General features: G+C 34.4%; 1 protein-coding gene across 2 annotated transcripts; it reads right to left on the bottom strand.

Moving 5' to 3' along the window:
- Positions 1-3,024: 3,024 nt before the first annotated feature.
- Positions 3,025-15,537, bottom strand: LOC108320956 (uncharacterized). 2 transcript variants are annotated; one of them, XM_017552563.2, is made up of 12 exons: positions 15,300-15,536; positions 14,881-14,976; positions 13,918-14,088; positions 13,592-13,657; positions 12,569-12,634; positions 11,641-11,751; positions 5,940-6,091; positions 5,471-5,561; positions 5,302-5,370; positions 5,110-5,201; positions 3,642-3,705; positions 3,025-3,327 (listed from the first exon to the last, which is right to left on the bottom strand). In XM_017552563.2, exons 1-12 carry the CDS (start codon positions 15,366-15,368, stop codon positions 3,223-3,225), a joined length of 1,152 nt encoding a protein of 383 aa, XP_017408052.1. In that variant the 5' UTR covers positions 15,369-15,536; the 3' UTR covers positions 3,025-3,222. The 2 variants fall into 2 exon arrangements, with proteins under 2 accessions (XP_017408052.1, XP_052732663.1); XM_052876703.1 differs by lacking the exon at positions 13,592-13,657 and having other exon boundaries at positions 15,300-15,537.
- Between the last annotated feature and the right edge of the window lie 302 nt (positions 15,538-15,839).

Here is a 15,839-nt window from a genome sequence, read left to right as displayed (position 1 = left end):
GTTTTAAAAAACTTTATTTTAATCAAAACACAACGTTTAGTTAAGGAAAACTGATTAAAAGTTATGATTAGTGGTTTGATTGTTGAGTGCGTGCCAGATTGGGGAAATTTCGGAAACCACAACAACCAAGCCTCGAAAAAACCACAACAATGTCATCCTTCATCGCGCCACTGCCTCGCACCACCACCACGCACACGCCGCCGCAAGGCCGCCACCACTGCTGTCATGCTGCAAAGCCCTTTTCAGGTTGTTGTCGCCGTAAGAATTGGGCCACTTAACGCGAGAACCTACAATCACTACACCAGAAACCTGTTTGAAACCCAAATGAGACAAATCGCGTCTCCGCCATTCTCTAATCACCTTTACCTGCCACCTACATTACCACCATGAATCTTCATCTTCTCTAACATAACCACCATGATTCCATCCCTAAAACCCACAGAAAAATCCCAAACTGAAAGAACCCTAAAAACCTAAATCACCACCATGACAACCTCTACATTCTCGCTCCTCGCCGCCACCAGCACTAACGCCAACCCAGCCAACCATTCCAACCTTCATCTCGCCACCACAGAGCATCAGCACCGTCGCAGAGGAGAAGAGGCGAAACCCTATCGCAAAGAGAGGCAAGGGTTCGAACCCTAGCGCGACCTTCCTTGCCGCCGTCGCGCAACCTGCCTCCGTCAACCTTCGTCTTCATGCTTCTCAATCATCAACAACCCGAACCTGCAAGAAGAGACCCAGAGAAGAAACCCCCAATTTCCAACCACAACAACCAAGCTAAAAAAACCCTATTTTTTTTTAATTTCCCAAATCTACGTACTCAATAATCAAACTACTAATCCCTAACTTTTAATCAGTTTTCCCTAAGTAAAATGTTGTGTTTTTATTAAAATAAAGTTTTTTAAAATAATAAATAAATAAAATACAGTTCAGGTGTCCAAATGCTGTCACGTGAATAAAATTTGTTGAGTCACCAAGCCACGAACCATAATTTTTAACGTTGTCCAGCATAATTAACGGCGAGACCCAAATTGATTCAATTTTACACAATAAGAGACCTAATTGAGACCTTTTAGGATTCGGGGATCTATTTGAGACAAACCTACACAAATAGGAATGTCGGAGAGGATTAAACCTTATAAAAAAAAAGTCATGTATGATATAGATGTACATAAAGAGTTTATGTATATATAATTTAAACTTTTTCTTTATCTCTTTCCATACATGAATTTGAGATATATAACAAACATTTTAAATAAGTGAATATTACACCACGTAAAAGATATAATCTTTAACAATTAAACTAGTGATTCCTTTATAAGATTTTCATTACCTTATTCAATGTTAATGTCTCCTTCCCCCACTACCCTTGGGTCCCTGCCATAATCATTGTCTCGTGACTAAAATTTAGCTTGATCATATGGTTAACCATATACATTCTTTGGAATCAGCTTCAATGTCTATGTTTATCGCAGTTCTTGTTGGTTATCCCCTACAATTTGGTCTCTTATGTGAATTCCTACATATAGCCATGAATAATTGCATCAGTTGTTTCCTTTATGTCTTCCATTGTGTTGCTTACAGTTATTGAGAGTATAGCCCTGCATAAAACTTGACAAACCAAAACAAGAGAAGATTTTTGGTATATTTGATTTCCATAACCAATTAGGACCTTCTGCCCTAATGTATCTAACTTATTGATAGCTTTACATTGATTCTAAGCTTTAGACAAAGTAGAGATACCAATCAGAGTATGTGATTGTTACATTATTTAATTTATGTTTTATCCATACCATTCATTCAGTTGTAAATATTTCTTCTGCGTCTACCTTTTCTTGTCTAAAAATAAAATTGTTCCTATGATTACAAATGGTCCAAATAACTGTTATCTATATTCCTTTCCAAATTCTATTTTGTTTCCCATTTAATTATATTAGATGAAGTTGCTAAAAATGGACTTTAGCTTGGTTATGATGCACAAAGATTGCTCCTACCTATTGCACAACTACACACTCTTATGGTTATGTTCTCATCCTTTTCTTTACATAGCTCACATAATTTACTATCTAATTGTACTTCCTTTTTTTCTAAATTCTCTTTTGTTGGGATCTTATCCATTAACACTCTCCATCCGAAGTATTGGGATTTGGAAGGGCCTTCACACTCTCTAATAAGAATTAAACATACTAGTGGTTTTCCTGTTGTTTTGAAAAATGGTATAGGTTGATTTGATCGAAAACATATCATTCTTTGCATTTTTCCAAGCCCGTGTGTCATCTATTTCTCTTCTAAAATATTTGTGATATAATTTGTTTAATTTCATGCTCTTAGACTTCTTCCCGAACCAATCTTCTTTTCCTCCATGCTAGATGTCATTTCCAACTAGTCTCATTCCATTCCCCAAGCTCTTCTATTATTCTGTTCTTACAATTTGTGACAATGTAAAACCTTAAACTTGTGACTTAATGGTATATCTCCCATCCATTTATTCCATTTTTCCACAATCCTTGTATATTTGTTCCTAGTCTTCATTTCCATTTTGCTAATAGGGCAGAGTTAAATGTTTCAATATCTCTTCAAGTAATGAGAACTTATGTTTCTTCTATTCCAATATTTTCCCTATACTATTTCTACCGATCTTCATTGATCAACGGTTGCCAGATACAATTATACATTAATAATTTCATGTTTCGTTTAAGAGTGGAGCAGAAGAATTGCACCACGCTACATAACAATTTACATTGAGTTCGGCAAAAGATTCCTTCTGTCTGAAACAAAGTAAAAGGTATCTTTGTATATAACAAGTCATCAACACACCAACTGAAGTAACCTAATCTTGCAGTTATTTCCTCTTTTTTTTTCCTTTTGGTAAATTCATTATAAAAAAAATCTACTTATTGGATTTGGTATCATGATTGTAGCCTTTAAGGACTGCATAATATCAGTTGGTAGGTAGGTTGTATAATTTGAAGTCTTTCGTTTTTTTTTTTTTTGCAATGTGTAGAGTTACCTACTATAGTATAAACTCAAGAATCATTGGATTCAAGATTATATTTGAAGCATTTAAGACGACGGCAGTGCAACTGCAACATAAACATGGCAACAAAATAAGATAGTAACGTCTTATTCACGTAATCAAAACATTGAATATTTTGTGGTGCCAAAAATATGTGAGTGGTGAAGAACAAATGAACAGTGGAGATGGGCCATATCTCTCCACTATTTAATAGTTGCTCTGGGAATGGATGATGTGCATGGTCCACCAGACGTCATAAATGGTATTCCCTTGAATGTGGCCACCCCCTTGTCATCAGTGAAAAGATGCTGCATGGGCAAGGATCATGAGCTTGTGAACATCATTACTTTCATTTCTAGCACAAAAATTAACCCTATGTTGTGTTCAGATGAAGGAAAGTGAGGGAAGAGAAGAGAGAAAAATTTGAGATTTAAATTCAAAAGAAAAGTTTAAAAATGTTTCTAGAAATAAACTCTTCTATACATTTTTCTTTCGCTTTCTCTCCAACTAAACAGAAAAGGGTGTTTTCTTTCCTCTGTTTTCTTACCTCCCACTTTCATCCCCTTTCAAACAGAAACAGTGTAAGTTTAGAAACACAAAGCAAAGAGTGCGAGGAAATTACCGGTGTTATCTTCTCTAGCTGTTTCTTTTTTGGGTTTAGCACATCCTCAGGCTTTCCATCAATCCTAAATTAGAACGACAAAGCATGGATAATTAATGACCTCAAGTGAATTACATCCAAAACACAAGAAAGCAACAAGTGCTACTAACTAAAATTTGAACGAAAAGTTTATGGTAAGTGCTATACAGTTGTAACTAAAAAATAATAGCCAATATATATATATATATTTGATACTTCAGTTTACCAGATGGCTGACATGTTAGATCCTTCCATTAAATTCGACCTTATCATTCGTGAAAATTAAAAGAGATGTCTCCAGACCCAATGAGAGGTGATTGGTATATTACAAAGTGATGAGATACCTTGGCAAACGATGATATGAAGAGGATGTATCAAAACTAAATATTACCAAACATAAGTTGTCTACGCTTTTCTACTCAGCAAATAACGAGTCAATTTAACGTAAATTGATTCAGTTGAGGGGAATGAGAAATCAGATGGGTAAAAAATGCCATCATTCAGCAATGGCTGGCTACTTTAACCTTACAACCAGCATAGATAAGGAAAAGGCATATATCTTGGTTCATTAGAACCTGGCAATTAGCAGGTTTATTTCAACATGTTTACAAATCTGGTTCACTTAACCTGTAGCTTAAACAGATTGTGACCCACTAACACACCTGCTAAATACCTCAACATTTCTAAAAAAATAAATTTTTACCAATGAAAAAAAAAATCTTAAGCCCACATGACTTCATTGGCCCAAAATCCAAATAGGACCCAAAATTAATTACTTTTTAAAAAACCTAAAAATCCCAAGAAAAAAGGATACCACCTACATGTCAACCTAGAGGCTAAAATCCAAAGCAAGGCAAACCTACTTTGACCTGTTCATCACCAGCTTGTATCAGGTTGGGCTAATCCATAGCAAATCGGCTGGTTACTAGGGACCAAAATAGGTCAGAACACTTGCTGAGAGCCTGTGGCAAAAAAATCCACTTAAGGCCCAATTGGGTAGCCTATTTGTCAAATAGTTCAGATCAAAGCTCTTCTAAAAGCATATTTAATAAAAAAAGGCTACTCAAAAGGTCTTATTAACATATTTAAAAGAAGTTCACCTAAATTAATCGATCTCCATTACAATGTAGGCATTTATAAAGACATCAAAGCTAAGCCAAACTTTTAAAAGGTTAAATAAGGCCTTAAGAAACCCTCATCAAGTGAAGAGGCAAGTCTCAGACCTTTGAGTTAGAAAGTAAGTCAGGCTCAATCCTTATAAATCCCAATTTAACTCAGCCTGTTCCCACCCTTACTGAAAGTAGCCAAATTTGGAAGGGACTATAACTTCTGAGCTACCACATAGTTGGGTGCAATAGTGATATTCACTATAAAGATTTATATATATAGCATAGAACAAGTTACTCAACCATGAATACAAGACAGAACTAAAAGATTTTGAACACCTTACCCAGAAAAAGAAATGCGTTCCCCAATTTTTGCTCCTTCTGGAGGGATCAAGGGCTCCACAACAGTTGGCCCTTCATTTGAAGCACATAAGACCTGCCAAGAGAATTCAAATACAGGTATAAGATCTCCTAACCATCATAAGCTACATACTACAAAACAATTTAACACGTGCAGCGGGTATGAGAATCCATACCAGACCTTCAGATACCACATCCCGTAGTTTTCCAGGTTTGACATTTGTTATAAGTACAACACGACGATTCTGGATAGTGAAATCAAACAAAAGGAAAATAAGAAAGAGTTAATTACAATTCAAAATGAATACAACTAAACATCACACTCAGTTGGGTAAGTTACATTACCGTCAACTCATCAGGACTGAAGTACTTTGCCAAACCACTGACAACCTGCCGCAATTTGGCCTCCCCAACATCTATCTCCTCAACTAGCAAGCTGCATAATTCAAGTTCATTGATAATAATATTTACCTCAAAACATCAAAACTACAGAAGCATTAAACATCATTACTGTCACTTTAACATTGTGGGAAATCAAATAGTATTTTAGGAAAGAATAAATTAGGAAATTTGTGTATTTCATAACAAGTATATATTTTATTGTAATCGGTACAGATTTGAATAAATAGGGACAATCCCATAAATCAAGGGATTCTAGAATAGAATATAGTTATTATATTTCCTAAAATAGCTTAGGTCTCCCGTATATATCTTGTATGATCTCTTTGTAATAAAGTAATCAATTTCCATTTAACCTAATTTCCAGAAACATGTTTATTGATAAAAACAAATTTCAATTACTTTGTCAAATTACCTATCTGCAGATGGATGCTTCCATGCTTTGCAAATTAATCCTACTTGGATATTAAGCAAACTGACGCTAATTTCATTCTCCTTCCCAGCCACCTCTTTTTCAGCAGGTTTTGCCTTCGGTTTGGTAGGTTCTTTGTCTGCTGTTGGCTTTCCCTTAATGTCCAAAAATAAATGTAATGAAAAGTAAAGCCAGAGTGAAGAAAGTGTACAGTAATGTAATTACAAAAGTACAAGGAGTTTGCAATATATATCAGCATTTCCAATACTCAATCTTCTGGAGTATAACATATATGTGGCTCTATCCAAGTAAATATCAACATCGAGGGAAAATCAAATGAGTGAAAAAGTTACCACTTATAACCGTTTCCAATCTTGTACTCAAGAATTGTTAATCTAATTTGGGATTTAAAATCAATCTAATGTACTTAGTTTCTGTCATTCTTTTCTCCTTCTGGTATGAAGTTAGTGTCGTGAGTTTTGACTAAGATCAACTTTCAAATTTAAGGGGAAAAAAAGTGGAATGGATTATTACATATAGATGAAGATAAATGCCATATGTAACATGTAAATAACGGTTAACCAACACTTTATTTCATAATAGACTTTTAATCACTATCGTACTATTAGATATATTGTGTTTTATGTTAATTAGGAAAGCATAGATTTTTTATATTATTTGATATTGGTAGATATTGTTGATATTGTTTTTAACAATATCTTCTATTTACCATATTTATGTTTAGTTGCCATATATACTTGTATCATTTTTCATTACAAATATATTACCCTATGTGTGTTTTAGGCACAAGGAAAATTAATGTTATACCTAGTTTTACTATATTCAATATGGTATAGAGCTAGGTTCCGATACTAGGACATGTGGATTATGGTATCTAGAACCTAAAGCTTTTGATAGTCAATATTTGAATTTTGAATTCATTGAGAGAGGATTCTCTTGGTTCTTATCAAAGATTGGGATTTTTGTGGCAAATCTTACAATTGACTCATCAATGTGCTAGACTGTGTCATCTCCATCTCTGTTTTATTTCTGCGTTCTTTTTTTATTTTATTTGTTTATGCTACGAAAGGAATCAAATTCAAAACCGATCGTGTACTCTTTCCTGGATAGGATTGTATCATCTAGGCAACAATCAATTGTCTTGAAGTTACCTCCTTCTCCTCATTCAGGATCTGTGCTTGTTGCCTAGATTAGAGAACCTTTGTTTTTTTGGGTTTTTCTCTCTCCATGGCTTTTCTTGCTGCCTCTTCTGATAGCGCAAGCCAATTTGTTGATTTCAATGAATTTCTCAAGTGGTATGAGGATCATCAAAACTCTAGTTCCACTGCTTTTGTTGCACGCACAAGTATATCTTTTGTTGGCCTAACTCAACCTTCTTCTCTTGGACCTTGGGTTCTTGACTCAATGTCATAGATCACATTACTAGTAATAAATCTTTGTTTTCTTCTTTATCCTCTTCGGATAATTTACCTATGGTAATAATGGCTGATGGGTCTGGTAACTTTCTCCATCTTTAACCATTGATAATGTTCTTTAAGTCCCTGGATCCCAATTAACTTATTATCCATTAGTCATCTAATTTGTTCTCTTGACTGTGTTATTTCTTTTACCAAAAATTTTGTATGTCTATAGGAACAGAGTTTGGGACAAATAATTGGCACTGGATGTGAGTCTCATGCCCTTTATCATCTCTGTCCTTCTAGACATGTTGGCACAGTTATGGAGTCTCCATCTCTTCATGCTCAATTAGGTCATTCCAATCTTGCCAAATTGCAATTGCTTGTTCTCTATTTGTCCAATTTATCTAATTTGTTAGGAGTAATGTCAATTAAGGAAACATAGTCTTAGCTCCTTTCCTCGTAGTGTCTCACAACGTGTTGCGCCACCTTTTGCATTAGTTCACTCTAACATTTGGAGACCTAGTCATTTCAAGTCTAATTTAGGTTTTCAGTATTTTGTTACTTTTGTTGATGATTATTCCAGATGCACTTAGTTGTTTTTAATGAAAAATCGTTCTAGAGTTATTTTGTATATTTCAATCCTTTTATAATGAAATTAAAACTCAATTTGGGATTTCAATTAAAACTTTGCGAAGTGATAATGGTTGTGAATACATTTTCCATTCTTTTAAACATTTTTGGCTTCTCATCGCATTCTTCATCAAACTTTACGTGCTTATACATCTCAACAAAATGGGATGGTTGAGCGCAAGAATAGACATCATGTTGAAATAACTCGCAAGTCATCTTCAGTTTTAAATAACAAAATTTCTCATTATATTTTATTACCTCATGCACCTCTACATCCCTTACCTAATAAAGTTTTTGGGTCTACATGTTTGTTCATAATTTTAGTCCTTGTCTTGATAAGTTATCTCCTAGATCACACAAATGTGTTTTTTTAGGATTTACTCGATCACGAAAAGGATATAAGTGTTTCTCTCCTTCTCTTAATTGTTATTTTATTTCCGCAGATGTCACCTTAGATGAGTCTTCTTTTTACTTTACTACAATTAATATTCTTGTTGTCTGTGACCATCCAGTTATGCCTAGTCCATCATCAGATTCTTCTCTTCCACCTCCACTTTAGGTTTATAGTCGAAGACATTGTTCCCAACAACCAAGTGACTCACGAAGTGCTGACTATTTTGTCTCCTCCAGCTCTGACAACTAAGTTTGACCTTCCAATTTCCCTCCGTAAAGGTATATGTTCTACTCGTAATCCCTCTCCACATTATATTGCTTTGAGTTACCATAGTTTATATTCACCTTTTTATACCTGCCTTTCATTTATTTCTTCTGTGCTCATTCCTAAATTTGCCAAGCCATGCTAGATGAACTATGTTCTCTTCAGAATAGTGGAACTTGGAAGCTTGTCTCATTACCGTCTAGGAAATCTATGTTGGTTGCAGGTAGGTTTTTGCTATCAAAGTTGATCCTGATGATACTATTGATTGTCTTAAAGCTTGACTTGTAGTAGATAACGGTTGAAAATACCGTTATCTGTGATGCAATTTTGATACTAAATAAACCCTTTTTGACTTAGAAGCCTGCTTTAACTCATGTTTTTAGTTTAGTTTTGTGAATAAGTGAGTAAAGGGTATATTTGATGATTTTATCACTAAATTCCTTTGATTTTGTAGGGTTATTGGTATGATTTGGAGGAAGAGCAAAAGCATCAAGGAGTTGGAATTCAAGAGGGACAGTAAAAGCATCAAAGAAGGAGCACAGGAGGTCACGCAGGGCACCTGGGCGCCCCATTAAGGGCGCTGAGCGCTAGCTTTCGTGCCATCTACCGCCTGGGCGCCCTCTAAGGGGCGTTGAGCGCCAGTTTTCTCGCAGTTTCGCCTGCTTGCCCCCACTTAGGGCGCTGAGCGCCAACGACGTTGGCCCATTATCCAATTTAGATCTATTTAAGGACTTGCACGACCTAGGGTTGGTATCTCTTAATGGCTTGAGCACAAAAACACACTTTTCGCCCCTTGGAGGCAGATTTGGGGATGTGGGAGCTCTCCTCTTCAGTTGCTAGGGTTTTTCTATCTCTTCCATTCCATTGTTCATCTAGTTTCTCCATGATAATAGAGAACTAAATTCATTTGTTGTTGGGGAAGATGTAACCTCTAAACTCTCATGTATTTGAATTGATTCTAATTTATTTATGCTTCTTTCATTAATTGTTAGGGTTATTCTCCTTTGCTCTATGCTTGTTATGTTTAACTCATTCATGGCATGATTATTGGTTTTCTTTGATATGGACACATACAGAGAAACCTAGAACTAGGGAATTTCTCCCATGGAAACTATTGCCTAGACATAGGGATAGAACACTTGGTTGTCTTAAGCTTCCGTTCGTAATGCAAAATTAATTATCGGGGAGACAAGACATTGTAAACTAGTAATTAAGGATAGACTTTTTTTGTCGAGACATCGGGTTCTAAGTACTTTAGAAAATGACATTAACAATTAATAAAGAAGAAGAATTCATATATGCATGAGAGTGATTAGGTGAAATCTAAACCCCAACAACATTATCATCTCATATTATCAACTTCATCCATTCATTCTAGTGTTTAGCCTCAATTGATCAAATTGCATTCATGTTTATTTTTATTGTATTTGCATTCAAAAACCCAAAAATTGTTCTTAAGTCTTAATTAGTTAAGCAATTACACAGTTGTTTAGTGTCGTGAGTCCTCTAGGATACGATACTTGGTCTTACCATTTTATATTACTTGATACGATTCAGTACACTTGTCGAGGTCTTAACAGTAGCCAAAGGCTACACACAAATTTTTGGATTGGATTTTGGAGATACTTTTTCTCTAATGGAAAAGATGGCTTCTCTTCGTTTATTTTTGGCCATGGTTGCTCTTCAACAATAGCCTCTTTATCAACTCGATGTCAAAAATGCTTTCCTCATTGGAGATTTGTAGGAAGAAATTTATATGGAGCAACCCCCGAATTTGTTGCTCAAGGTGATCTTCTAGATTGGTATGTTGTCTTCGCAAATCTTTATATGGTCTAATTTGGCAAATTTAGTTGTGTTTCAACGATTTGGTATGACTCGAAGAGAGGTAAATCATTTAGTCTTTTATCGTCCCTCAAGTGTTGGATATGTCTATTTGATAGTATATGTAGATGACATTTTTCATACAGGTAGTGACCACCATGGCATCTCCTAGATGAAACAACACATTTGCCATCATTTTTAGACTAAAGATCTTGACAAACTAAGATACTTCTTGGATATTGAGGTAGCACAATCCAACAATGGTATTCTTAGACCTCAAAGGAAGTATGCATTGGATATTTTGGAGGAATCTAGGTTGAATTCAAACTTGTTGACACATTCACGGATCCTAATACCAAACTCGTAACAGATCAAGGGGAGCCGATTTCAGATTATGAGTAGTATAGAAGATTGGTTGGAAAATTAAATTACCTTACAATTACTTGTCCTGACATTTCCGTTGCAGTCAGTGTGGTGAGCCAATTTCTCAATTCCTCATGTGAAGATCATTAGAATGCAGTTATCAGTATATTAAAGTACATTAAAAGATATCTTGAAAAAGGTTTGTTATATGGTTTCAATAATCATACAAAAGTTGTTTGCTATTAAGATGTTGATTGGGCAAGATCTCCTTCTGATAGAAGATCTACCTCCGAGTATTGTGTCTCCATTGGTGGTAACTTGATTTCTTGGAAGAGCAAGAAACAAAGAGTTGTGGCAAGATCTAATGCAAAAGCAGAATATAGAGCTATGGCCTCAGTCACTTGTGAACTTGTTTGGCTTAAGCAATTGTTTATAGAGATACAATTTGGAGATGTAACTCAAATGACACTTGTAGTTGATAATCAGACGACTCTTCATTTCAGTTCTAATCTTGTCTTTCATGAAAGGACCAAACACATTGAGATTGACTGTTATTTCATTCGAGAGAAGATTGCATCTAGAGACATCAAGACTGAGTTCGTTAACTCAAACGATCAGTTAGCAGATATTTTTACTAAGTTATTAAAGGGATTGAGAATTGATTATATTTGTAACAAGCTTGTCATGTCTAATCTAATTAGTCTTCTTATGGAAAATCAAAGCAATATATATATATATATATATATATATATATATATATATATATATAGGATTAGTATTGTTCATTGTCAAAAGAAATATATTGCCTTACCTCAGCTTTGTTTTTATCCTTGGATGGTTGTATTTCTGACTTGACATTCTTTATGCTTTGGTCAGTCTTTGATTTTAAATCAGCTTCCAGGACTCCGACAGGTTTTGTCACCTTGAGAAAACAGCAAGAAAATGAAAAACTAAAACTTCTGAAGGCATACTGACTAGCATGTACACAATGTTTGTTTCAAAGTTCAAACAGCTTTCACAAGTCATCAAGGATACTTTTATTCTGTTAAGACCACTATCGAAGTGGATATACGAGGTTTTTGTTAACACTGCTTCTGTGCTACAGCTTAGTTAGCAGTTGTCACTAGACAGTAGCTTCTGCATGCCAAAAGACAGGCTTTAGCTTAAGGAACTAAGCACCAAGTCAGATTCAACCAAAATAACTCATACAAACCCAGAACTTGATACAAGCACTCATTGATGTCAGTATTGTAATTTATTCAACACGAAGATTTAATTACATAATCCCCAAAATGTAAGTGATTTTTCATTTTACTCCATGAAAGAAAAAGATTTAACAAAATGTTCTATTTTAATTGGAATTTGGGAGCAAAATTGTCGAGATATGGTTGACTGCTACGTTGGTAAATTGTTGGGCAATGTTGAATACCATCTCAACATCACTAGGATTTTTTGTGAATTGGTCCCAATTAGTTATAAGAAAAAAAGTTCAGGAGTATTTATACAAAGTTTAACCTATTTTTGACATTTGACATTTTATTACTTTTATTAAATTGTTAGAATCTATACAACAACCAAATAAACATATACATTAAGTTTAATTTGTTTAAACCCTCACTTTATTTTCCAAAATGTTATAAATTGGTGTCTAAAATGACTACCACGGCATAACATTGTGGGTTACAATTATTTAGTACAAAATAAGAAAACAAAAAAGCAATAAAGGAATGATGTCTCACCGGAGGCTTAAATCCAGGCTTCTGCAACAATATCTTCTCAAACAAACCTACAAATTCTTGCTTATTCTGATGAAAGAATAACAGTCAGAACAATTAATAAATGGTCTTGTTACAAAAGTCTGAGTAAAATTTAAATCAATGTTTTTATGGTGAACTCCAGATAGCTAGACAACACACACTACAAAAACAAAGATATTATAAACACATGACACAAAGCTTTCTTAGATATATGTTCAATTTCGTAGTGTGTGTAAAGCCAAAATAATGATTTAGAAATGGGTTTAAACTTGATGCAAGTATCTCAACCATTTCAAATTGGGGCATTGTGGTCTTACATGGCTAATCTCCCATCGAAAACAAAAGTCAGAAACATGAAAATGTATATAAAATGATAAATTCATTTATAATTGTTGGAGATCTTACATCAACTAGCAATATAATCAAATTATAATATATATATATAAGTACAAATCTCATCTTGCAAGCCGATTTTGTAGGATTGAATTAAGCCTGAATCCATTTTTTAAGATGGTATCAGAATCTATCCTAGCAAGGTTTATTGGATCTATTGTATCACTCACTATCCAACTACTATCAGATCACCAATAAATATCTAGTCTCATGCTTGAGATGTCTAATCTTCAATATGAGGAATGTGTTGGAGATCTCACATCAAGTAGAGATATAGTCAAATTATAATATACAAGTAGGTGCAATTTCACTACATCAATTTCCTAAGATTAAGTTAGGCCTAAATTCATTTTCTAAGAATAATGTAGAGGTGTCACCTCAATTAATACACAATCTACTACTCAATTTATGATCTCTTCCATTTGTTGTAGATATGAAAGATAAACATAAGTTTCACCTATACCAATTACGGTCACGTATTCTGAAGATGCCTAAAATTTACAGCGGAAGTAGCACCAAACAGCAGAAAATGCCACTTGTGAGTGGCAACATAGCACAATATCTTATACAAAAAAAGCCATGAACATAAGCAAACTTAAGGTCTAGTATTACCTGGATATAATCCATCCATCTGAACACATGTGACAGGTTTTCTTTGTTTGTATCTGAAAGGTTGATCTGGCAATAAGCAACCACAGATATCTAATCAAACCCTATATCTCTTAAAGTATTACTCTTTAGTACAAAAGACTATTAAGATAAAACAGGTACAACAAAATGCTAGATATATATTCCACACAAATCAAAAATCTTACACAATTATACAGTTTGATATATGTTAAATGTACATATTCTAAGAAAATAAGAAAGAAAGACCAGTAACAAAAGAAAAACTGTTTGACCAACTATTTCAGTGCGAAAAATGTGACAATGCATACCAGGGAAGAATGAACCACTGAATAGACTATAACATCAGCTTCAGAGGGTTTCAATCCATTGCCCAGAAGCACAGAATTTCCAGACAATTCATCGTTTAATCTCTTAAGATTCTCAAAGCATGCATCATTGGCAACAGGGAAGGCTTCTGCAAATGCTACCCACTTCAAAACCTAAATTTGAAGCATATAACTCAGCATAATTAACAGGAAAAGAACAAAACATACAAGTTCTGGAGCCCATAGATTTCTTTTAAAGACTATAGACCTGTTTGTTTCGAAATTATGTAAAATTGGTTATCATGGAATTAATTTTGAGCAGTTAATGCAATTAGGATAGGTAAAATTAATATTAGCCACAGATTTCAAATTGAAATGGGTCTCACCACAATAGGAGGAACTATAATAGAAGTTTGCATATCTGATTGATAGAAAAAGAAAATAAATGTTAGCATTATTACTCAAATGTGTTTAGCAATCAGGACTATGACCAAATTTTGTAATCTCCATAAAGGAAGTATCTTTTAAAACGGAAACAAAAATTTTGGAGCTTAGGATTAAAAGCTAATAGTTTATATTTTAGCTAGCCTTTATTTTTCCATTTGATACCTAAATGCAAATACAAAACCAAATACTACAATTAACCCCTAAACCATTCTGATAATACTAGAACAAAAAATATAGTTAGGCAACCCAAACAAAATATTATCTTTAAACCACATTATGCCTAATATGTCTAAACATTAAACCTATTCTATGTAGTCAATTTTTGAAATAAGCTATTTTTTCACAAGTAATAAAAACAGACCCTTAGATTCCAACAACCACAGTTAGCGTTTGATGTTAACTCTGATGGATCAGCGCTTACATTACAAATCCAAAGGAGAAGGGAATAAACAAGAAAAAAGAAGAATTTGACACTAACGATATTAATGGCCTAATCAATGTGAGTTAAAGCCAGGTTACCTCATCAGAGTTATCAACTCCATGTCCAGATGCCTCTTTGATTTTCAAATAAAGACTCTTAATATCACTGTCTAAAATTTCAGCTGGAACAACACTCTGCAAGCAAAAATTAAGCAGCAGAATTTGCATCATCACATGTATCATGCTACCCATACTCGCATAATATTATACCCTATATCATCTAATTTAAGTTTTAACTGGGCATTCCAAAAACATAAAAACACCGTTCCGTGAAATCAAGTCAACAACACAACATTGTAATAAAGCAGCTAAATATGGCCTCACAAAAAACTGATAATGCAGACAAGGTAAATGGAATACAATCCTAAACCCACGAAACCATGCTGCATAAATTTTGAAGTGATCAAACAGGAGTGACAAATTAGAAAGAAAAAAAATGGAGCAACACATGCACTTACAGGATCCAATGAAAGGTACTTGCAGAGAGCCAAAACCACAGATCTCTTTCTACTGTCTGCGGAAGCCATATCTGATTAGTGAAGAATGGTGCTGTTACTAACTATCTATTATCCTTTCAGCTTCGACTGTTTTACTAACTCTCTTCACTGTAAGCTCAACTTTGCATTGCAGGGTTTAGGTTTAGGTTTAGGTTTTTGTTCAATTTCTGTCATCTTTGTTTTCCTAGGATGTTGTCCTCTGTGGAAAACGGTGTCGTGTTAACGTTCTTTAGATTTCCACTAATGTCCTGTTGATATGTCAGTAGGCTGGACATTTCTTTCTGCACCCCCTAAATTATCTTATTTCCATTTTATCATTTGTTAAGAATTTATTAAAAACTATTAAATACTAATTTCACATCCCCTTCTTCCTTCGTTACGTCGCAAATTTCCCCGCACCTTCCTTTTGTGGGGTAAGTAGCGGTTAGGGGTTTTAATTATAAGCATGCATTTTGGACTAAACAATTCGAAATTTACTTCCGAATCTAGTAAAACATTATA

This window comes from Vigna angularis, chromosome 4 (genome assembly GCF_016808095.1).
Source record: "Vigna angularis cultivar LongXiaoDou No.4 chromosome 4, ASM1680809v1, whole genome shotgun sequence".
Taxonomy (NCBI): Eukaryota; Viridiplantae; Streptophyta; class Magnoliopsida; order Fabales; family Fabaceae; genus Vigna; species Vigna angularis.
This window is presented reverse-complemented; position numbering and strand designations above follow the sequence as displayed.

What these genes read in the sequence shown, in the direction of transcription:
- LOC108320956 (XM_017552563.2), bottom strand. Translation starts at nt 15,368, where the DNA reads ATGGCTTCCGCAGACAGTAGAAAGAGATCTGTGGTTTTGGCTCTCTGC. An exon ending in TCAGTCCTGATGAGTTGACG is followed by an intron (nt 5,371 to 5,470) that starts GTAATGTAACTT and finishes TTCACTATCCAG; the next exon opens with AATCGTCGTGTTGTACTTAT. An exon ending in AGCTAGAGAAGATAACACCG is followed by an intron (nt 3,328 to 3,641) that starts GTAATTTCCTCG and finishes TTGCCCATGCAG; the next exon opens with CATCTTTTCACTGATGACAA.